At 47.2% G+C, this 24,856-nt stretch overlaps 1 protein-coding gene across 2 annotated transcripts; it reads left to right on the top strand.

The window, feature by feature from the left end:
* The first annotated feature begins 309 nt into the window (after positions 1 to 309).
* Positions 310 to 3,925, top strand: LOC114854648 (uncharacterized). 2 transcript variants are annotated; one of them, XM_029149252.3, is made up of 3 exons: positions 310 to 373; positions 847 to 1,018; positions 1,746 to 3,925. In XM_029149252.3, exons 2-3 carry the CDS (start codon positions 882 to 884, stop codon positions 3,253 to 3,255), a joined length of 1,647 nt encoding a protein of 548 aa, XP_029005085.1. In that variant the 5' UTR covers positions 310 to 373; positions 847 to 881; the 3' UTR covers positions 3,256 to 3,925. The 2 variants fall into 2 exon arrangements, with proteins under 2 accessions (XP_029005085.1, XP_055364477.1); XM_055508502.1 differs by lacking the exon at positions 310 to 373 and having other exon boundaries at positions 741 to 1,018; positions 1,746 to 3,924.
* Positions 3,926 to 24,856: the final 20,931 nt, after the last annotated feature.

The raw sequence follows: 24,856 nt of genomic DNA, 5'->3' as shown, positions 1-24,856 counted from the left end.
TATAGATACTAATCATATAATACTATAAAAGGTCAAATATTAATTTAATCAGTTGGAAGGTTATCAGGTAACACAGCTATTCAAGACTTCAAACAATAATGGTGATTACTAATATACTAGGTGTGTGTGTATTTGTGTGTGTCAGAGAGTTGCTTATCTGTTGCCACTAGGACTTTATTGAAGCCCAAAGATTCACACTGCAGCCATTTTCAGTGCTGTTGCAACATTTCAAATGATGCAGACCTTCCGAATAATGCTAATGTGTAGATAAAGTACATCAGAGCTTAAATGCTGTAACCATGGTAACAACTCACGTGACTTTGCGGTTTACTGACACCGTAACACTCAAACCCTGACTGACTGACAGACAGAGGTAAGACATTTTACTGCTCAGCTAAAAATCGATATTTGACTTGACTTCCTGTTGACTTGACGCAAACTTTCTTGTGGAAGAAGTTCTTTATGTTTCATGCATGTAAATAAATTTCATATTAGATCATTATCTGCAATATTATATGCAATATTTCTGCATTAGCTAACAACACAATCAACATTGCATTTCAATAAAAAAAAATGTTTGCATTTAGTGCCACTTTATTATGATATTTTACATTTAATGTAAAAAGGTCAGATATTAAAAGCCACAGAATGAAAGCCCCCAACCGGCGGTGCTGGACAGCCGTTATGTGTACAGTTCAGCCCCAATAGTTAGCCACGCATGCTACACGTCATTTGTAAGGCTTAGACTCCCATATAAAGCATTTCCAGCATTAACAATCACAGCGCAGTCACCAAAAGCTCCAACTTCGCTCCACCTCATCTTTTATGAGCCATAACTCGTCACAGGAAAAAACCAAAGTAATCCAGCGAATTCAAGATGGATGCCGTCTCCCTTACGCTTCGGTTGGGACCAGGGAAGGCGGAAAAGGCCGAAGTGTCGGATTGCATCAGCCACGAGAAGCCAATCAGGTTCAACTTCCCGAGAGCCCCCCACGTTCAGGCTCGTAGTGTTAACCCCGTAAGTACCGTATGAAAACGGAGAAACATACTGTAGCTGAGTGCGCTGAACACGTAGATATGCAGTAAGTGGGGTCTCCAGTCAGATCAATGGGCCAGGAAGTGAAGCCTGCTCTTTCCTACCTATGAATTGAATCTGTTTCAACTGGTCAGAGTCCTAATTATAACCTTTAGAGGGAAGAGAAGAGAGATAAATTAATTAAAAATACTGAATATAAAATAAATTAATTAAGAAACTATATTTCTGGATATGGGTTAATTAACAATTTGACAATGTACACACATATTGAATTAACTTGAAGCTTGTAAAGAAAACTAATTTTGGGAAACATTTTTGCACTCTGTTTAATCATTATTAATACATAGTTCATCTTCCGTGTTGTTGTTGTTTTTTTCCTTCCGTGTTGTTAAGAAAAAGAAGCATGTCCTCAGGGATAGGGATTAGTTTTTTTTACCCTTTGTGTAGGTCAAGCCTCTGAACTGTATCACAAAAATTAAATGATTGATATCCTCAATGCTGGTTCCAGAAATAGAACAGCTGTTATCTTCTACTGTATTTTGAAATCTATACAATATATTAAGAGGATAGATATTGGTCCTAATTTTAATATTTTTTTCCCTAGCTTATTGGGGAAGAGGGTGTTTCATATACATGGATCTTATTTTCATGTTTGTGTCTTTAGCAATTTAATGCAATAAAATAATTTTATTTTTCTTCTGTTTTTCAGAAGGACAGAGGTAAAAGTGTTGAGTAAACCTTTAAGAAGGCAAAGCAACATGGAGAAGAAAGATAGAAAGAAGGAAAAGAAAGAAGAGGCAAAAGAGATGAAGAACAGGGAGATGAAAGAAGAAAAGGAAAAGAAGAACAGACGAAAGCAAGAAGAAAAAGAAAGACTTGAGAAAGTAAAAGAAGAAGAACAAGAAAAGAGAAGAGAAAAGCAAAGAAAGAAGAGCGAAAAGGAAGATGAAAGAAATAAGAAAGAAAAAGAGGAAGAAAAGCAGGGGATGACACACGAACAACCAATCGTACCAATCCTCAATACTAAAACCTTACTGATTTCCCCCACCACCCCTACTCCCCCCTTCTCCCCCGCCGTCTTTCGAACCCTCCTCATCATTAAAAAACAACAGGAAAATGAGAGAGAGAGAAAGAAGAAAGAAGAAGAAGAGGGAAGGGAACAAAGGAAAAAGGAAGAAAAAGATCGAATGGAAAGACAGAAAACACTGACAGTTAAACACATGGAGAGGATGTCAAAGAAACTAAACCTACACACCCTCATCCCTAAACCCAGCAACACTTCCACCTTCCGAACCCCCCCTACTTCTTCCTACCACATCCTCCCTTCTCCTCCCTTCTCCAAACCCCTTATTCATACCCTTCCTAACATCAAGGAAGAGGAGGAAGAGGAAATCAAGGAGAAGACAATGATTAAGCAAATGGAAAGGATGTCAAGGAAACAATCCTTTTTACCCACCATCATTCCAAAACCCACATCCATTGCCAGCTTCCCCACCCCCCCTACTTCTTTCTACCCCATCCTCCCAACTCCTCCCTTCTCCAAACCCCTTATTCATACCCTTCCTAACATCAAGGAAGAGGAAATCAGGAAGAAGACAATGATCAAGCAAATGGAAAAGATGTCAAGGAAACAATCCTTTTTACCCACCATCATTCCAAAACCCACATCCATTGCCAGCTTCCCCAACCCCCCTACTTCTTCCTACCCCATCCTCCCTACTCCTCCCTTCTCCAAACCCATCATTCATACCGTCCCTAACATTAAGAAAAAGAAGGAGGAAATGAAAAAGAAGGCAATAATGACCCAAGTAGAAAAGGTGTCAAGGAAACAATCCTTCTTCCCCTCCATCACTTCAAAACCCACCCCCAATCCCACCTTCTCCCTCCCCTCTACTTCTCCCTTATCCCTTGGCTCTACTCCTCCCGTCTCCAAACCTCTTGTTTATAGCCTCCCCACCCCTCCCAGTCACACCCTCTCTCGCAAGAATCGCAGGTTCCACAATCACCTCCACCCACAACCGCCACTCCCCCCCCCACTAGCCGGATCCTCATATGTGCCAATTCTTCCCTTCCCCATCACCTCCACTCCCACTTTCCCTCCAATCCCTACCTCCACCTTCCCCATCAGTTCACCTTGCCCATCACCTTCACTCCCACTTTTCCTTCCACCCCTACTCCCACCTTCCCAATCAGTCCCTGCCAGGGGGGACTGGGGCTGATTTAGAGGTGATGGAGAGTTGTCCCTTCCCCATCACCTCCACTCCTGCTTTCCCCTCCACCCCTACCATCACCTTTCCCATCAGTCCACCTTCCCCATTACCTCCACTCCCACTTTTCCTTCCACCCATACTCCCACCTTCCCCATCAGCCCCTATCAGGGGGGACTTGGGCATATGTAGAAGTGAAGGAGGTTCCTCCCTTCCACATCACCTCTACTCCCACTTTCCCTTCTACCCCTACTCCCACCTTCCCAATCAGTCCCTGCCAGGGGGGACTGGGGCTGATTTAGAGGTGATAGACTGTTGTCCCTTTCCCCATCACCTCTACTCCCACTTTCCCTTCCACCCCTACCTCCACCTTCCCTATCAGTTAACCTTCCCCATCACCTCCATTCCCATGTTCCCCTCCACCCCTACTCCCACCTTCCCCATCAGCCCCTATCGGGGGGGACTGGAGCTGATGTAGGAGTAAAGGAGATTCCTCCCTTCCCTATCACCTCAACTCCCACTTTCCCTTCTACCCCTACCTCCACCTTCCCCATCACCTCGACTCCCACTTTCCCTCCACCCCTACCTTCACCTTCCCCATCAGTCCACTTTCCCCATCACCTCCACTCCCACTTTTCCTTCCACCTGTACTCCCACCTTCCCCATCAGCCCCTATCAGGGGGGACTGGGGCTGATGTAGAAGTGATGGAGGTTCCCTCCCTTCCCCATCACCTCCACTCCCACTTTCCCTTCCACCCCTACCTTCACCTTCCCCATCACCTCCACTCCCACGTTCCCTTCCACCCCTACCTCCACCTTCCCCATCAGTCCACCTTACCCATCACCTCCACTCCCAATTTCCCTACCACCCCTACCTTCACCTTCCCCATCACCTCCACTCCCACTTTCCCTTCCACCCCTACCTTCGCCTTCCCCATCAGTCCACTATCCCCATCACCTCCACTACCACTTTCCCTTCCACCCTTACCTCCACCTTCCCCATCAGTCCACCTTCCCCCTCACCTCCATTCCCAATTTCCCTACCACCCCTACCTTCACCTTCCCCATCACCTCCACTCCCACTTTCCCTTCCAGCCCTAGCTCCACCTTCCCCATCAGTCCACCTTCCCCATCACCTCCGCTCCCACTTTTCCTTCCACCCGTACTCCCACCTTCCCCATCAGCCCCTATCAGGGGGGAATGGAGCTGATGTAGAAGTGATGGAGGTTCCTTCCCTTCCCCATCACCTCCACTCCTACTTTCCGTTCCACCCCTACCTCCACCTTCCCCATCAGTCCACCTTCCCCCTCACCTCCATTCCCAATTTCCCTACCACCCCTACCTTCACCTTCCCCATCACCTCCACTCCCACGTTCCCTTCCACCCCTACCTCCACCTTCCCCATCAGTCCACCTTACCTATGACCTCCACTCCCAATTTCCCTACCACCCCTACCTTCACCTTCCCCATCACCTCCACTCCCACTTTCCCCTCCACCACTACCTTCACCTTCTCTATCAGTCCACTTTCCCACCTCAACTCATCACCTCAACTCTCACTTTTCCTTCCACCCGTACTCCCACCTTCCTCATCAGCCCCTTTTAGGGGGTACTGGGGCTGATGTAGAAATGATGGAGGTTCCTTCCCTTCCCCATCACCTCCACTCCCACTTTCCCATCCACCCCTACCTCCACCTTCCCCATCAGTCCACCTTCCCCATCACCTCCACTCCCACTTCCCCTTCCACCCCTACCTCCACCTTCCCCATCAGTCCACCTTCCCCATCACCTCCACTCCTAATTTCCCTACCACCCCTACCTTCACCTTCCCCATCACCTCCACTCCCACTTTCCCCTCCACCACTACCTTCACCTTCTCCATCAGTTTACTTTCCCCATCACCTCCACTCCCACTTTTCTTTCCACCCGTACTCCCACCTTTCTCATCAGCCCCTATCAGGGGGGACGGGGGCTGATGTAGAAGTCAAGGAGGTTCCTCCCTTCCACATCACCTCAACTCCCACTTGCCCTTCCACCCCTACCTCCACCTTCCCCATTAGTTCACCTTGCCCATCCCCTTCACTCTCACTTTGCCTTCCACCCCAACTCCCACCTTCCCAATCAGTCCCTGCCAGGGGGGACTGGGGCTGATTTAGAGGTGATAGAGTGTTGTCCCTTTCCCATCATTTCTACACTCCCACTTTCCTTACCTCCCCTACCTCCACCTTCCCCATCACCTCCACTCCCACTTTCCCCTCCACCCCTACCGTCACCTTCCCCATCAGCCCCTATCGGGGGGACTGGGGGCTGATCTAGAAGTGAAGGAGATTCCTCCCTTCCCCATCACCTCCACTCCCACTTTCCCTTTCACCCTTACCTCCACCTTCCCCATCAGTTCACCTTCCCCATCAACTCCATTCCCAATTTCCCTACCACCCCTATCTTCACCTTCCCCATCACCTCCACTCCCACTTTTCCTTCCACCTGTACTCCCACCTTCCCCATCAGCCCCTATCAGGGGGGACTGGGGCTGATGTAGAAATGATGGAGGTTCCTTCCCTTCCCCATCACCTCCACTCCCACTTTCCCTTCCACCCTTACCTCCACCTTCCCCATCAGTCCACCTTCCCCATCACCTCCACTCCCACTTTCCCTTCCACCCCCACTTGTGTGTGTGTGTTTGTGTGTTTGTGTGTGTGTGTGTGTGTGTGTGTGTGTGTGTGTGTGTGTGTGTGAATGTGTGTGTGAATGTGTAATCTAGCCGCAGAGGTTGCAATTCAGTGACATCTGTGCCGGTCCCAAGCCCGGATAAATAGAGAGGGTTGTAGTCATGTTTGTGTGTGTCTGTGTGTCTGCATCCTAAAGGAAAAAAGGACAAAGAAACAACAAATTTTTGTCATGTTGCTATAAAATATTTTCTTTTAGATTTACTTTCAGATTGAGTGACACTAATCGGTGAGAAAGAAGCTGTGATTCTCCGTCGTCTTGTCTACAGAGAGTCAGCAGCCATCAGGTGGACGAGGTAAAGAGCATGTGTTTTGATCTCCTGCTGTACAACTAAATCTGGTTCTCCTGTCTCCAGCAGAGTATCAATGTATGCGGATGATCCTGCTGGCATTATGTCCTACAGTATCACATCTGACAGACGAATCCACCTCTACACCTTCAACAACAGATTACCTGAACATCATCTCCTGAACTTGGAGTCTGCGATCCTGGTTCCCCTATGTCTTTGTGTAAAGTGTGGTCTTGACAGAGAGTAGGCCTGTGCATGTTTGCCTCTATTACTTAGCGCAATGTAATAAACCAGTTTCTGTGATGCACCGCAACCTCTCTATGTGCATTTGTTTTGGTCTTAGCTGTATGGGATGGAAGATAAGAACAGGCCAAGACACATATACAGTACTCATCATATCGGGTTCCATTTGTAGCACACAGCAATGCGAAAATCTTAAAGTCTAAAGACTGTAAGAATGCAATAGGAAGACTAAAGTGTGGGACACAAACATTTTCTTAGATAAATTGTAGAGAAATGCTTCAACAACACCAATAGTGAAGCAAATCACACACATCAACCTTTAGCAGGACGTCATCACAAGGACAAGGTTTAAGCACTGAACAGATGAGATTTCAATTACTGTATTGGTCAAATACAGCTGTAGATTACAATGACAACTTTACCATCTTAGAATAATGAAGGGACGATTCAAATATACAAGTCCAGAGCACCATGGAGTAACATCTGGCCATGGGTTTAATTAGTTGAAAACAAAAAAAATTCTTCTTAGCTAGGTTATCTCAGTCTAACAATGACTTTATACTTTACAGGATGAGTATTTTTGGTGGAATCCTGATCTTTTCTTGATATCTGTTTAACAGGCAAGCTTTAATTCCCTACAGGTAAAGCCAAACTGAAGTAATGAATGACTTACTGCAACTGTACAGATGGTCACTGGCGCTGAATTCCGTCCTCTGACCAATCCCATGGATAAGGTGGGGGATCTTGGTGATCATGGTGAGCTCAGAGGGCACTGAACGTCTGAAGGATGTCTATATCATCACAGAGCTGTTAAGGGTGTCCTTAACGTTGGACTTCATGACAGCATGGGCAGCATGATAAATAGAGGGCAAATTGTGTCTGAGGTCTCCCCCTCTGCTGAGGGACACACTTAATTAGTCTGTACATGTAATAGTGGAGGAGGAGTCAGAGTAGTAGAGCGTTCACACCTACTCAGGACCTCCAGTCCTTCGTTCACATGCCAATCTTACTGTTAGCAGGTATGAAGTGAAACCTTACTGGAGGATAGAGTTGTGGCCTCTAACAAACCTCCACAGAGTCAATGAGCTACATGGATAGGTGGTGAAACATTTCTACTGAAAAAAAGAAGTCCAGTTGACATGTGTAATGGAAAAATTGTTTCTTCCTTATTCTATGTGGTTATTACATGATTTATGACTTATGTTCTGCAATTATTATCTTATGTTTTGTAATGTATTTGACATTTCACCTAGATTGTTCAATGGTTGTCTCTGCCTGATAGACTCTGGACTCTAGCTCCCAAACCCAAGGCCGGGGAGTTGTGTCTCTGTCTGTTGAGACTTAACCCTCCTTCCTCTCTGATAGTTGGATGCCAGTGATGCAGGTGTGAAAATGTAACCATCTCCACACACACCGTGACAGGGATGAGATGGTGCATGCAGTCTGATTGGGCTACACAGACGTTCCACCATAGTTGGACAGAGGGGTCAAAAGTCAGAAGCAACTTGAGGATTGTGGGCTCTTTGCATCACACCTTTGTGGTGTGTGCACTTTTAGGTTTGTTGATGTGCACGATCAACATCCATGTTTTTGATTTGTTTTCTACAATTTTTTTTTTTTCCTTTAAAGATTTCTACCACACATGACATCTACAACATCTACCACCAGTGGACCTGCTGGTGACTGATAACGACTGAAGCTCTGAAGTTAAGGGCTGAGAGAAACACCACTTTCAAATACAGGACATCTGATTAATGTTCTGTCACATTATTATCCAGAGGTAATCTTAAAGTTTGTGTTTGTCCTGAGTTAGCTAAACCAGTGACAGGTTGGGGAAATATGGCTTTTATACTGCAAAATAACTATAAAATAATTAACCAGCAGCGAACAGATGCAGTTCAACGTAGGGGAGAGACAGTTTTAATTATTATAAAAGATGACTCTACTTCTCTTGAATTATGGTGGTATTGATTAAGACAGTTACAGGTAAGATAACTCGTGTGTGACTGGAGGATGGACACTCATTTAAATAGAAAGTTGAGGTTTGGAAGGTTGAGGTTTCACAGAAGACCTGTTAGTCTCAGTTGGTAGAGACCTTTGAAAGAGAAGGACTGAGTTTTAATCTCTCACCTCACCACTGTAAATTTAATTTATTTTGCCTTTTTTTGGTATTCTAACAAGTGTAAATACTGTAATTTAACGTTAATAAAACATGCAATTTGGATGGATGCAGTGCTTGCGTGTACATGTCTGATGTCGCTTACTGTGGTACAAAGGGGTCGCTCAGGTAGTTTGTGTGTTTGCTCAGACACATGAAAAATTAGAGGTACCATTGAGAGATTATTAGTAATTGTGTAAGACTTTGGTGTTAGTTTCTTACAGTATTACTCATATTTGATTGGTTGAAATATATCTCCCAGTTATGGAAGGATGTTTCAGGTTACGCAGCAGGTCGAGTGGATTAGTCCTTGTCAGTATGACCTCATAAAGAAAGCACCATTTGACATTTCTGTGCTTATTATCTTACGTAACTGCTTTTGTTTTAGTTCTACTCTCTTTTCGAACACACACATGCTAGTGCAAAGGTTATTTAAATCAGTGGGGCTGAAGGAGGCGTGTCCATTTATTATTGATTGACAGCTGTCACTTATTCAACATTGGTGTGGACCAGGGAGAGGATAACACAGAATCATCACCTCTGCCACTGAGGAATTACTCAAATAATATAAATGCTAATATAATTGCTGTTAAAGTGACATGTTGTTCCTGGAGGCACTTTTACTACAATGATGAAAGACACACACACACACACACACGCACACGCACACGCACACGCACACACACACACACACACACACACACACACACACACACACACACACACACACACACACACACACACACACACACTCACACACACACAGTGACCTTTGACCTACAGCTGGATCCAATGTCCGCTCCAAATTTTTCTGACCTCATTCCATATCTCATTTGGGTGTTTAGTTTAACCCTCACCCTGACCTCAAGTGTCCCCATGGTGGGCACTCTTATCTGCTTTACACTACGTTTACACTCTTTTCGTTTTGTCACTGACCTACAGGCATTGTTGCATGACAGGTTCATGTTGAGACTACAGTGTCTCTCCACTGACAGTCCAGACACTGAGGGGGTTGAGGGGAGACGTTAGTACAGGTCACAGGTGTGTTTACATTATGACGCAGTGTCTCTGAGGGATTCCAGGAGATCGTAGCGCCTTCAAAGCCGTCGCCCTCATCGCTAAGGTGTGATTGGCTGGCAGCTCCACCGGGACGTCCCTCTGGCGAGAAAATTAATCAGGACAATCGCTAAGTGCTGAAGCTTTGTGTGTGCTGACACAAAGAGCAAGAAAGGAGATCATGAGTCCCTCATTGCCTAGTTTGTCATTCAGGGCCTGATGACATGTCGTCACCCTCAGGAGGGAGGGTGGAGGATGTGAGGCAGGTAACACAAATGAGTAAGAGTGAATACAATGATGTTTGTTCATTAAGTGTTTGTCACAATGTGGAGTCGTAATAAACGAGTTTATGTAGAGTGGAAGGTGTCCTTACACGAATCAAGTCTTTGGGGTCTTTTGTTCAGTTTGTTTTCTTATTTATGTTAATTTTACACTGTCGGGTGCAAAATCATACATTTCATAACATGTCATATTTGACGATGTCTGGATGCAGCTTGGAGTATTTACCTTATTGCAGCATATACATAGTTACCATGATATTACTATAGGTTTTGCTTTAATGAGTCAAAGCATAATGCTGCATATCCAAGATTTTAATTGATTTCTTTGGAATATACAGTATTTGCAGGCTTTGTAATCACACACGTGTAATCAGCTTGCAGTCTGGAAAAAGTCACGTCTAATGAGAAAGCTGAAGCATCGGCGAAGGCAGCGCAGGCAGGAAACACACGTTGACTTCTGCAGCCCAACATATTTCTTTAACCACGGATCTACCTTTGAGGTACAGCGGGAAGCTAACAGGAAACAGTCCCACAGCTTGCAGCGAAACCTTTACAACGGACTCAGAGATGTCTGGCCGAGATGACTGTACCGCTGACGGATGAAAGGGGAAACAAACCGATCCTTGATTGGGTCGTCAGGAACGAAGGGAGGACGGGGGCGACACGAGAGACCGGCCAGGGAGCTCTGTGAAGGACACAAACTATTAGTTCATCAACAGGAAAGAGCAGAGGCCGAGGGAACAATCAGCTGAGTGTGTTGAGCCCACTCTCTAACCCTTCCTCAACCTCTGAGTGGCATTGAGGGCTTTGAACTCCAGTGTGACGGGCTCAGCAGTATCTCACACATCAGCTTATCTACCTGTACATCAACCTGCTTTGGGCTCAGGCTCACATGCACTCATAACCCACACAAAGCAGAGGCCTGTGAGGCTGCAGGATGCCGCCCCTCTGGGTCTAAAGCTTGCGTCTGTTTGACTTGGCAGCGGACGCTGCAAAGCCTGCTGGGACGTACGCAGCAGCCCAGTGGTCAAAAGGAGCCGGGCCTCGGTGCTCAACACACAGAAACACTCGCAGGATGTTTCCTCATCCATCTTTATCTCTGAAACGTCAAAATAGAACGGGGCGTGATGCAAGTGCGCGGGTCGAGTAGGAAGAGGAAGGACACTTGACAGCGATAGCAGAAGGCCGTCCAAACGGTCTGGCCCGTCTGCCCTGCTCTTGGCAGAGGCTCATCCGAGTTCCACTGACACAACTTTATCTGACAGGGACGTCTGGGCGGTAGGAAACACATGGACAGCAGGACAATAGACAGTAGCAAACAAAACCCACAGCTGCGCGAGGGGGAAAAGGCTCCCTAGTTTCCATTTGAATCACTCTACACCTTCACTGGGAGCATGTCAGCTCACTGGATGCTAACGATTACAGCTCCACAGAGCAGTTAGCAGGTAAAACATCAAAAACGTCCACTTGCGCTTCCTTTTAAACCGTTAACAACACGAGAGCGTTTTAAGCTCGTGCTCCAAAAAGAAAAGAAATGAATGAAGACGCGATAAGACACGAGGAGCTTCCGACTGCAGCTCACTCCCTCCTCCTTATGTCTCCACAGAGGCGCTGCAGCCGAGGAGCTTCTGGAGCTGGGAACAGGTTACCGGCATCCAGGCCCAACGCAGAGCCCTCCGCCTTCGAAGCGCTCGCTGCGGTTTCTAAATGGGAGAATGTTAAATGGCAGCAACGACGCCAACACGCGGGGAAAACGAGCCCCTTTCACCCCGAAGGGCCTTGGAGTAATTGCTTCATTGTTCATAAACGCAGGTGAATGAGGCCGGTCTCCGGGGAACAAACAAATGTGCGACCAACAGATGTGCAACACGTCCAGATGATTCCACCGTACGTTTGCGCGGTCTCTCCGCGTAGCAGCAGATTGGCTGGCGTGTGACGTGTGTGACGTGACCTGGTGAGAGCGGGGCTCCGGGGTGTAAGAAAGCTCTCCTAATGACTAACAGGCCCACGTAGCTCGTGGCCATGCAGAAGATGTTTATTTTGATGGATAAGCCAACAGCGGCCAGCTGGTTTGAGTTGGGAACAATACTGGAGATTCAGCCCGCATCTGCTTTTGATTTTGGTCCTCCCTCGTCCTCAGATTGTCAAGGCCCCCTCTCCTCCGTCCTCCCCGCTCTCTCTACAGGCCACTGCTGCGCGTACCTTCATTTCCTGGGAATCTCTAGATCCCTCTCATCCCCCTCGTATTTTCCTTTCAGCGGCCCTGACTCCCCTACAAGCTGCCGATGATTGCGGCTGATAAAATAATAAACGACTCATGGAGGCACGTCGTGTTTTATTGTTAAGAGTAATAGGACAGAAAAAAAAAAAAGTCGGGTAATCCCTGAAATATTGTCCCCTCTGCTCGCTGCACGCCCCCGAAAAGCAATGAATCTCGCTTATCTGCGTTGCATTTAATGAAACAGCTGATGAAAAGTGAAGCTGTGCGTCCAGGACAGCTCGTATGTGCACGCACGCCTGTTTGGCACATGTGAGTCAGACGGACGCCGCCGGTCGTGCCCCCCCCGTGCACACATGTGTGTACAGTATATGTGTACATCTCACACCATCCATCACGGTCCGCGGAGGTTTCGCAACAGCGCTCGGGCCTGGTGAGCTCACACGTCTCCTGTTTCAGCACGCGGGCTGTGGCCGAGCTCCTCTTACGCTGCGGTCGGCCTGTGGTCAGAGGCTGCAGGATCTGCTCAAGTGTTTTTTGCCCGTCTCGCTCACAAACACACAAACACGAGCGGTGTGGACACGAATGCATGAGCTCAATACTCAAGACTGGGAGCTTCAGTACAGTATAAAAACAATAGTAGTCGTTGGATACTTTGTGAGCCGACACAAATGCTGTACAAGCTTGGACTGTAGGACCAACAACGTTTCCCCTGGAGACATATTTGCATCTTAAAGTGCCTGTTTGAATGTTTGCAGTCAAAATGTGTTTTGGGTCGGAGAAACATACTGCGAAGATTAAAAGTTAAGTGTGTCATGTTGCTCAATCTGGGTCGAATTTGGTGCACATTCATTGCACCAGGATTCATAATGAGAATAAGTGTGGGGGGAGGGGGTGGAGTAACAGGAGGGGGGAGGGCACCTCGGATAACGGAGGTCGTGAGAACTTATTATTTGACAGAAAAAGACATTTGTTACTTGTTTACGACCTTGGCTACATCTAGAAACTTGAAACTTCTGAGGCTGAGTCGAACACATACACACACACATACACACACACACACACACACACACGCACACGCACACACACGCACACGCACACACACACACACACACACACACACACACACACACACACACACACACACACACACACACACACACACACACACACACCTAAGGTCACGTTTATTCTCCCTTTGAACATGTGACTAAGTCAATTAATAATTAGTCACATGGAGAAGCTGCATTCACTCTCTCTCAGAGCACAAACAAACAAAATGAGCTCGGTTCTGATTGAAGCCAGACTCCACGTGGATCTCGTTGCCCTGACAAATGTCTTTGAATAATGTTTTCCATTCTGCGGCTTCCATTACAATAGTGAGCAAGATATCAAAGTGCAGGCAAACAAAACAGAGTATGTGTGAAACCAACGCAGCACAATAATGTACATGTTAGGAGTCAAATACAGAGTGTAGTGCTTTTAAATAGCTTCAAGGTTTCGTCCTTTTCTCTGAGACATAATGATTCGTGTAAACTCTCATACAAAACAACTGCTCATGTGCTTGTTTGAGCACTAATGTGTTTTTGTCCTTGCTGAGGCACGAATGTTCACTGAAGCCACTTAGTGGTTCACCTATAAAGCGAGTCCTCAGCCTTTGTGTAGAGATCAAGCAGCAGAAACCCAGCTGGCTTAAATCCGCCGCTATGATTCACCACGTGAACGCTTCTTCAAACTATTTCAATAATTCCCACTAGTTGCTGCCCGTTTGCTGGGGAAACGTGTGTTTGGGAGCATGTGTGTCTTTTGTGTGCTTTTTTCTTATTATTGCTAATGATTGATGGGAGATTGAAGCTAAAAGCTCAAGATGGGCTACATTTTGACAGCCTGACTAAACAGACCACAGTCACACAGGCTTAGCAACATATCTACGTCATAACAATGTCATATTATTACCGCATATGGAAATATTTGATTAAACTCTGAACTACAGCACATTAAATAAATGCAATCCAGTTTATGCTTTGTTTTTTAATGAGCCTTTTAAACAAACTCACTCAATATCTGTTATACGTTTAACATTATGTACATAGAGTATCCTATAAATTAGCCAGCAAATTAGTGTCAGAAATGGTTTAAAAAGGTTTTACTTCCTTTGTACATTTACTAAACCACCGAATGACATAATATACGTAATGGACTGAAGTCACACAGTGATGCTCAGTCACTGTCACCTAGCAACCACAGGGGGAAACAAATAGCTGCACTAGCACTTGGTTATTTGAAATCACTGATGCATCCTAACTTCTAATCAGCCTCTTAGCAACATCTGTTTCCATTCCTGACACCTGTCGCTTGACTGCGTGCATACTTTGTGCATACATTCACGTGACACTGCAGCTTTCACCTTATCTGTGGTCCATTACTGTCGTGCACTCCCCCCGATCTCTGTGTGCACATTCCTAATGCGACTAGCTGCTTTCCAGAAACCCTGCCTCAGTCATTTTTGGCCTCTTTCTTAATGTATAAATCAGCGGTTGGGGTTTATTGCTGCAGGCCAACTATGCTCAGTGGCCAGTGGTCAATCACTGTAACATACGCTTAACTTAAAACTTACACACCAGCAATATTTTACATGCCTTCAGATTTGTGGCGCTTGCTACACATTCCCACCCATTCTGAAGAGGCCAAATCAAATTTAAAACATCATAACTACAGAGAGCCAGTTTCTATGTGCAGAAATGGGGTTTTCTCCCTCATCTAAAATCCCAATAAATAATAAAAACTGAATGAAATAAATCAACAGAGAAAGTCCACAGAGGGACACAAATAACAGCATAGTTTGTCCTTAAAGTGCATCCTGAAACTTGAGCAGTGTATGAACTACAAATCTGTTGCTTTGGTAAATGCTGAGGCTCAAATCAAATTTAATGCCTCTGCTGGGGTCTGAGTGGACGGGCTCGACTGGAGGCCACCGTAGAGCCGGATCGCTGACTCACAGCCCTGTAAAACGGAACAGATGGACTCCCAACCTGTTGCGGGTCCAGTGAGGCAGCGTTAGATCACGACTGGAAAAATAATGCTGCTGAGAGGTTAATGAGGACATTTGGGGTTCTGTTCTGTTCACTTAAGGCGATTGTTCACTTAGTTCTGTGACATGAGAAGGTTTGAAATCACCTGATTGTGAGCTGAATATCACTGGACCATCCACATCAAGTCAGGAGTTCATTAGCGTTTCACGTCTACCTTTGAATTGTGCTTTTACGCTCTTCGCTGCTTCATTATTTTGTTCCTGCAGTAGTTTGTGTGTGGTTCACATTTGTTGTAAGCGTTCCTGTAGCTTCAGGCTTCATGACTGATCAAAGCCTGGAAACGGTCCCGTTCTCAGTCTCCCACGAATTACACAAGCCTGCGAGGGACAATAATCACGCGCATGTGTAAATATTTGGAAGCATCAATTAAAGAAAAAAGCTCAATGATGCATTGTGAGGCATTATTTGTACCATTGTACTGTGTTGGATGTGCTTCAGTAAATCGTTTGTGCAGCCTTCAAAATGCCTCAGAATTACACAGCTTTGTTCTTAAGACTTGTTCCTTGATCCTCACACCGGGACGCACCTCAGTTCTCCATAAAGCGAAGCAGATCTTTGGCGGTTCAGCTCAGATGTGGTCGCCTGTAATCAGCTCCACCCTGAATCCGCTTAGTCTTGGATGGTGCTGTTCTGTAGCTGTGCCAGGCTGAGGACCATTTACTGGAACAGGTATTGAAAACCATGACTCGCCGTTCTGCTCTTTCTCATGCTTTTCACTTTTTCTGGTCTTCAGACTTTTGTCTAAACCTTCTGTGATTTTTTTTGTGATGCTCAAACGTGATGCAAGCCTGTAAATCTGTTGGCCTTTGGGTTTGGGCTCTCATCCCCGCTGGGACCACGCAAAGGTGTGCATGTATAAATAGTACACACTGGTACGCTAGATATAGACATACAGAGCTGTCAAGTGGCAGATTGAAGATTCATAAGATTAGACACGTTTCTGCCTCAACTTGGATTGCGGTCAACAACTAAACAGCCCACGAAACAAAACCAGCAAGTAAACTTTCTCATGAAATAATTTGGGCATTTGAGCCGATGCTGCCTGAGACCACGACCAGAGTAATCCCACAGATCAGGCTCAATTAAACGGCTAGATCCCTGTTAGTCACTCGCTGCTACAGTACGTGGGAAAAGGGGACGCGAGGCTGTGATCAGCGCTCCGTCGCCGGCTGTGTGAGTGTGTGCGCGTCTAGAAGCCAGAGAGGGATGGTTGTGAGTAAAGTGGGCATAACAAACGCTCATTTTCCGCCCTGATAGCCACAGTAGTGGGAACTTCCTGTGGGCCGCACACTCACAGAGCGGCGAAAGCCCAGAGCCAGCAGCCGCGCGGGCCCTTTATCAACAGCCTGTAGCAGCGTCCCAATAACACTCATAACACCCAATGTTAGATTTATGACATCTACATCATTTAGAAGTGGAATATGAGAAACACATGACCTCGGTGCTAGGACATAAAGCCTGATTAACACCTCCGTGGTGGTGTGAACACGAGACCAATGTCATAAAATAGGTCACAACAAATCATTCTGTACAGGTGTTCTGTACCTAAAATGTGTCCACTCGTCCTGTTTTACTTTAAATTGATTTTATATAATTTCTGAATGTCAATTTACTAACAAGTCCCAGTTTTTTGGATGCATTTGACAAATCAGCTGAGCTCTCTTTTTCATATTGAGCATGTTTACTATAGTTACGGTATTCTGTAACAGAAGAACAAGCTTTTCTCAGATTACGTATATAACAGGTTGAAAAAATTAATTGTGAGAACTGTTTGGTGAGAAAAGTGAACAGATTGATGTACCATAAAAAAGGAACTGACATCTTATTACGTATTACGTACGTATAAAAGATGTGTCATGCTTTCATTGTCTGATGCTGCCGTTGCCAAATGTGTGATAAAGGTTAAGTTACTAAACCATGTGTGACTCCCCTCATGCTCAGCTGTCTTTATTTGGTAAGCTCAGAGCTTAATGTCATTATATCATGAGTTGTGACAGTGTTGGAGTAGCGGTGGGGGATGATGACATGATGAGGATTGGCTGCTTGAGAAATGAGGGTAATCGGCCCCGTCTGCATCAAACTGGGTGTGAAAAACCAGGATCTCTGCACCGAAGTTCACTCGTTAGCCGTGGTCCACGGGGGCAAAGTGGGCGAGTCGGAGTCAGGTGATGATGTCGACCAGCTTCACGCTGCCATGTGAGACCCCACGACTGCTTTCCTGATGGCGTTCCAGCCCTGTGCTTAGGTGACATCATGCCGAGCTTGTTGCCGCCGCTCTATGGAAGTTTGGAGGCGCCGTGACGGCAAACATCACATGAATTCCCCGCGTTAACACAGAAAATGTGTGTGTGTGTGTGTGTGTGTGTGTGTGTGTGTGTGGAGGAAAGCAGCAAAACCATAGAAACAAAACATTGCTGTTGCATTTTAGTCATTTCTTGTTTGCCAGCTTTACCATAAGTAACCATGGTAATGTAAACGTGTGGTTCAGGAGAAATGGCATGATGACTCCTCACTTTTCATACTAAGACTCAGGTTTTTACATCTTTGTCTGTTCTGAGTTTTCCATCCTTATGTCAGTCAGTCACATAGACACTCACGACACAACCACCACTCCTGCGTCTGCATCTCAGTGTGTGTCTCATTGTTCTTAGGGTCGAATCAACATAATACATACGTGCACACACACACGTGTGCAGGTCAAATGTGATGCAGAGGGATGAGTTTGCAGATGTATGGTCCTCTACCACACACACACACACACACACACACACACACACACACACACACACACACACACACACACACACACACACACACACACACACACACACACACACACAGATCCAGCTCTGTCTCTGAGATGGCCCAACTTGAGCACCGTGACCCATTTAGAAATAGCTGATGGCAAACTGTTGACTCAGTGCCACTGCAGTCCGTGCCTCCATGCCTGCTATACAATATGTACACTGTAGCTGCAAATTCTTCGGATGCCCATCATTTATCTGGGAAGCATTACGGTTCCTCCTCAGTCCGAGGGAAACGCGGCTGAGATGCTGAATCAGCTGTTTGGGATCAAACCACCAAACGCTCCCAGTGAGACGCCACCTGCTGCTGGTGAGACCTCGATACGCTGCTACTTTGTCAAACAGCTGCTATTGTACATTCACCATTATTTTGCTTATTACAGTAAAAGTGTCAGAAATAATTTCACTCAGCGTTAGTTATATGACTCTGAGGCTGTAGAGTAGGTGAAGCACATACAAGTGATCTGGGCGTCATGGTCACATGCTTCTAAACATCTTGTCATCTACTCAAACCCACTGCCCTCCAGTAAATAATATAAGAGCAGCATCTCTCCCCTTTGTAGCTTTGTCAGGCTTTTATTTTGCCTCCTTCCATTATGTCCAGTATTTTCACAGCCCTTTTTGTATTTCTCTCTGTGGAGTTCTAAAATCCCATTTAGCCTCATAGACACGAACGACATTCTCCCGCAAAGTATGTGGAGAAGTCAACATGTAGCGTGTCTTCAGTCTTTCTCCTCATTCCCTCTCCTGTTACGAGAAAATGTGTGCGAATCCTGGCTCGGACCTACGAGCTCTGGATGTCTGAGGTCTGAGCTTCAGACCAATAAATCCTGGAACTGGGTTGAAGGTTTGAGCAAAGACTCCACACAATGCTCTTCATTAGCAGACTGCTGTGAGGACAAATGCAGGTACTGTAGATTAGGAGTCGCCCACGAGTCACTCTAAACTAATTAAACTCAAAATTTAAGAGTCATTTAGCGTTATTGGCTAATGTGTGTCATGGGATTTGTTCTAAGTAATAGAATCACATGGAGCAGGGTGTCACTGCGTTTGGTGGGACTTAGGGGAAGTCCGACACCCCCCATCTGTATTCCTTTCCACCGTCCTCCCTCCCTCCACTTCTCCTTTCCTTTCCGCGGCGCTCAGAGCTGCAGCGCGACAGAAATGTTTTCCAAGGAGTCAGATGTGAGCTTAGTGTGTGTGTGTGTGTGTGTGTGTGTGTGTGTGTGTGTGTGTGTGTGTGTGTATGTGCGTGGGTCCAAGAGAGCTTTAAGGCGCAATATGCCCTCCGCTAATCGGCTGCACAAAAGCGATTATGTGTGGGCGGGTTGTATTTGTGTGAATTCACACCCCGAGAGGAAACCACTGTCACGCGCACGTCGACACGCAGCTTTGAAGAAAGTGTGGTGTGAGCCCTGCAGAGGAAAGACTCACAACTATAGGACCTTTGAAGATTAGAGTAAACGCTTTGGTTGGCCAGATGCGTGTGTAGGTGTGTGTTTACGTGTGTTTGTGTGTGTGTGTGTGTGTGTGTGTCTGTGTGTGTGAGTAGGTGTGTGTTTACGTGTGTGTGTGTAAGAAATAGGAGCCACACATGGGGCTCGATTCTGCTTCTGGGTGTAAGGGAAACCGCTTGCTCAGCATTCTTTAAAGCTTCAGTCCTCTAATCCTGAACCTAGCGTTGGACTTGGACCGACCCGCACCTGTTATCATATTATACTTTATTAGGTGTGGTAGGAGGGAAGCAGAACAATTCTCCAGGTCCTGGAGGAGCAAACTCTTTTTTTTCTGTAGAAAGTTCAGGCTGCTTGAGAAATAGTGGAGCATTGGTGAATCATGTGAGGTATTTTACAATCTCTTCCCCTCGCTCGTCTCACAAAGGTCCTATTTGTATCTCCTCATCAGAGAGTAATCACTGCATTCCAGCAGCCCCGGCCCCCGCGCTGCCCCACCGCCGCCGCCGCCGTGACAATGCACACATTATTGAGCCATTAGCCGGGGACCTCTGGCCCCGCGGACGGCCCGGGACCTGTGATAGGCCGGCGGGCGGCTCGGAGGACGCGAGGCGGCACAGAGGAGGCTTTATGGGCCCAAACAAAAAGCTGGGTTCAATTAAAAATCAGCCGGGCCTTTGTAGTGGTCTGGCTGGACGCGTGCCAGGTCGCGGCATCCTAAGGAACAGCTCGGACTGTTACAGCGGATGTGAGGATGAAAACGGGGCTTCTGATTTTGTAGGTGTTAGCGACTGTGGCTGTGGGTGTAGTTTAGGCAGCTCTGATCGAATCTGTGATGAACTGTGATGATGCTCAGCACGTCTTGGCCCCTGGAGGGGGCGTGAAACAACCGTTGGGGATGGAGCATTTTAAGGCTGGTCGACTGCTGAGATTTAGGAGGCCCGTGTGTGTCGCTTTCCTCGCAGCCCGGCCTCCTCTCCTGGACCCGAGGAGCCGTAAGTCAGGCCTAAGGCAACACGGTGTCTCAAAGCGGTGAGTCAGAGACAACTAATGTTGGAGTGAATCTTGTGGTTTTCCACAGAAGAAGGACGTGAGTGTCCATGGGGATGAGGTTTAAAGTCTCTGAACAACGTGACCCCCGACGTCTCCATCAACGTCCAAGCGAGAGGCTGAAGGTCACTGATCCAACAGCTCAGACGCAGTGTGTTCAGCGGTGTTTCTGGTTAGAAACATGAGGTGTGAAGGTCTGTTGAAGGGAACTGTATCAAACGACTGGGCTACAGTCAGGTCAGGACTCGATTGTGCTAAATACCTGCAGCGCTAAAGGCACTTACAGCCAGATTTGGTTCTTATTCACATAAACCGCACATTAGCAACACCGCAGCTTCGTATAAACAGCTCTGCGCCGACAATACGCAGTCCATGGACCGGTGGTTTAGTTAAAGAGCCCGTGTTTGTGTGTCAGGAAATTGAAAAGCATCTTTGTGTTTGCGGCATGGAAACCAAACAGAAAACCTCCGCGAGGAAGTCTCCAGGCCCAAATGAGACGTTGGAGGGAAGACGTTCGACTCTGAATCCTCACTTCGCTGCACTGACGCCAAATGATGTAACAACCTCCAGTTGAGTCTCGCTCTAAAGAAGCACGGGTGCTTACTGTACGTACACTATGGTTGTAAGAGCTAGCAAACACTGGTCCCTACTGAGATCAAAGGGCTTTGTTGGCGTTTACAGGCCCACTGTATATTTATGAGCTCTAAATGAGGACGCATGGCGACGGCTTCCTGCTGCAGACGCCGCTCTGACTCCCACACCAGCGCCTCAGTCCTGTAGCTTAACAGCAGGCCAGTCCAGCAGTCTGCACCTGGGTCGGCTCAGCCGCCAAACGCTGCTCCCACGTGGGCCACGGTTAATCAGGGTGCATGCTGGGACGAGGGCCGTCGTGGCACCCGTCTGCTAGCAACAGTTCAAAGTCCTCTGAGGCACTAAGAGCTCTTAATGCTCTACAGAAGTGTCTCTTCGTTGCCGGTCCGACGGCCGTCAGCAGACACGGGCCGACTGCAGCCGCCGTGCGCCAGGCTCGGACGCCTTCTCCTCTTACGTCCAGGCCCGGGTTCAAAAACGCGCGCGATGCTTTGATATCCAAGGGCCACGATAAATGATAGCGGCGAGAGCTCGGAGCCTGCCAGCGCTCGGTGTTGGCAGGTAGAGTATCAGCACACGCCCGCCTCTCTCCGCTCGTTGACTGAAACAGGATGATGCCTGTGGCGGCTCCAAACTTGGTGGAGTCTATTTATAAGGACGGAGAGGCAGACGAGGTCGGTCGGAGCTACTGTTGGAGACGCGAGGTCCTCACACCTGCAGGTAAATGTTGCACTGTAAACTGACTCCAGGTCTGAATGAAGGACGCAGCCGCAGCATGAAGCTGACTTCTGTCCTTACGCCAGCTATAGTTTGGCAAGTAGCACGCGTATTAAACTACATTTTCCCACTTAAGCACATTTACAAGCACCGAACCATATGGAGAGTATGAATACGTGTACCATATGCAAAGAAGTGAGCTTAATGCTAAATGGATAGCACAAACATGAAAAGGTGAGAAGTCTGTGACCCAGTTTTCCACAATCGGACGAAGGACGAAGAACAAAGAGGCCGTGAAGTTCCGGCGAAGCCAAGCGAAGTCAGGCCTGAATTCCTCTGGCATGAAGAGGCCAAAACCGGAATCCAGCATGTGGCTCAGTTTACTTCAGTCATCACAGATGTCACCCTGTCTGTGATACTGTATACAGCTCAGTGGAGCCCGTCCTCAGTGTTATTTCATGTCTACTGATCTCATTTTGGGTCGCTGTCGGTGGGAGGGGTTCAGCCCAGGCTCGCTGCTGGGCCCCATGCGCTTTGCTTCTGGTCCACGTGTCGTAGGTGCGTAGCTTTCATCCTCCCCCGTGCAGCTTCAGTGGCCTGGAGACTCTGAAACACCTCGTAGGTGTGAATGAGTAGGAAGCGACAAAGGTTTGGTCTGAGTGCTTGAACCCGGTCCTTTGTGGCCGCCTTTCCTTTGTCTATCCCAAAATCCGATCCTCGCAAACACCAGCGCGAAGCTTCTGGACGGGGAATGGGCTGTGATTCCAGTAAAGGTTCTGAAACCACCTGCTGCTGCCAGAGACCCGGCCTCCAGAGACAGCTGTGTTAATGCGCGTTGCCCTTTCACATTCGTGTTGCATCTCTCAGCATCCAGCTCACGCATTCCTCCTGGATGGAGTCAGGGCTTTGGAGGAGACCCCGCTGCCCCGGCTGTGGAGTGGGGTCAGGGCTGTGAGGGAAACGAAAGGAAAATGAGAACGTCAGCGGGAACACTTAAATTAAATCCCCCCCACACGCAACACTTTGCTGGATCCTGGAGGCAATTTCCTCCCGTGGTTCACCCAGAAATTGTTTTATAAATCAGACACAGCAGGCGTTCGCCTCTGACACAAATACAGGTGCACCCCCCACTCCGGACCCCTTGCTGCTGCTTTTGGAAGCCTCTCTCTGATTCCGGTTCCTCGTCCAGAGCAGATCCAAAAACCCTGTGAGGCCTGAGCACACAGGAGCTGGAACCTCTATCGCTCTGTGTGTGTGTGTGTGTGTGTGTGTGTGTGTGTGTGTGTGTGTGTGTGTGTGTGTGTGTGTGTGTGTGTGTGTGTGTGTGTGTGTGTGTGTGCTCCGCCGGTCTCTGCGTGAGCTTCTAATGAAAGATTCAGCTGTTTGAACGTCAAGGTCACAATTCATCGTCGGGATGTCTTTCAGGTGACCCAGAAAAAGCAGCGTCCGTCCTGAAGCCCAGGTGGTTTCATCCAGTCACAAAAAGCAGATATTGAATATACAGACACCGATGCTTCAAGTCAAGGTAAAATATGAGGAGGCATAAACAGATAGTAACGTTTTTACAAAATAAGAAATATTTTGCGGAAAAGGAGTTGTAATATTATGGAGAATTCACAACAGCAGCTTTCCACTGTGTTTGCTTTGAATACAGTGGCCACTTCCAGCAAAGGTGATTTATGGTTCATAAGCTCTTACGCAATGGAAGTCACACGTTCCTCATTAGACGCAGAAATGACTTTAAAATGCAGTTTTATTAAAGCTAATTCATTTTACACACACATACACACACATGCACACACGCACGCACGCACACACACACACACAAACACACACACACACACACACACACACACACACACACACACACACACACACACACACACACACACACACACACACACACACACACACACACACACACACTGGCTTCCTACCTGGTGCTCCACTCTCCAACATCAAATTGGACCTGCCAAACCGCAGCGCAGCAGCAAATCCTCCTCCCAGGAGGTTCTCTGCGCTTTGATGTGCACGTCGTCGCCGCTCGCGGGTGGAACGCGGAACCCAGCTCCCCCTGCTCTGTGTTTTCACAGTCCCTGGAGAGAGACCGGGTTCTTCCAACATCGGTCTGAGCACAACAGCAAATAGACCCAGTGCTTGTATTACTTTGCCTTAGTTCGCATCAATCTTGCTTCAGCCTCACGGCAGAAACATGTGACCTCTGACCACAACGCAGACGGCTGTGGAGGAAAACGTCAAATTATATACTCTTAATGCTTTAAGTGTGCCTTAATGGCTTTAGGCTTGAGGTTCCTCTCCTTTGCATTACATCACCTAATTAATGCGCTTTAATGCTGCACACTCGCTGCTGTGACAGCTTAACGAGCAGCTGTGGGTGTGGCTGCGTGAGCGGCCACGGTGACGACCCGCGCCGCCACAACTCACTCGACGCGACGTCGCGAATGAATAGTTCGGACGCCGCATCAGCATCCAAAACCCAAACCCGGCACTCGACGACACTCGGACCCGGATTTTAATGCTGCATGATTTACAGAGCAACAGGCTTTTGTAGATCTTAAAGTTGTTTCCATCTGGATGAAAAGCAGACTCCAGCTTCTTGGAAGTGAATTATCCTCAACCCTCTTTTCTCCTCCATCTAACCCCCCCCCCAGTATCCTTTTACCCAGTAAACCTCCTTCTTCTTATACTCCATGTCCTTTAACTTGCATTTTCCCCCTCTGCACCCCAGTGTCCTGCAAAGATTACCACCACATGTTTCAGCCTACAACACGTCTGGCAACAGTTTTTCCTTTGTCATCAATAAAAGTGAGGAAACCATCCTCTGACAGGCTGAAGTTACAGTCAATACATTTTCTTAAACCTATAGCTTTGACGGCCTATGTGGAGGCTCATGTGTTACATACACTGGTTTGC

Source organism: Betta splendens, chromosome 4 (genome assembly GCF_900634795.4).
Source record: "Betta splendens chromosome 4, fBetSpl5.4, whole genome shotgun sequence".
NCBI classification, from domain to species: domain Eukaryota; kingdom Metazoa; phylum Chordata; class Actinopteri; order Anabantiformes; family Osphronemidae; genus Betta; species Betta splendens.
This window is presented reverse-complemented; position numbering and strand designations above follow the sequence as displayed.

What these genes read in the sequence shown, in the direction of transcription:
- LOC114854648 (XM_029149252.3), top strand. Translation starts at nt 882, where the DNA reads ATGCCGTCTCCCTTACGCTTCGGTTGGGACCAGGGAAGGCGGAAAAGG. An exon ending in AGGCTCGTAGTGTTAACCCC is followed by an intron (nt 1,019 to 1,745) that starts GTAAGTACCGTA and finishes TCTGTTTTTCAG; the next exon opens with AAGGACAGAGGTAAAAGTGT.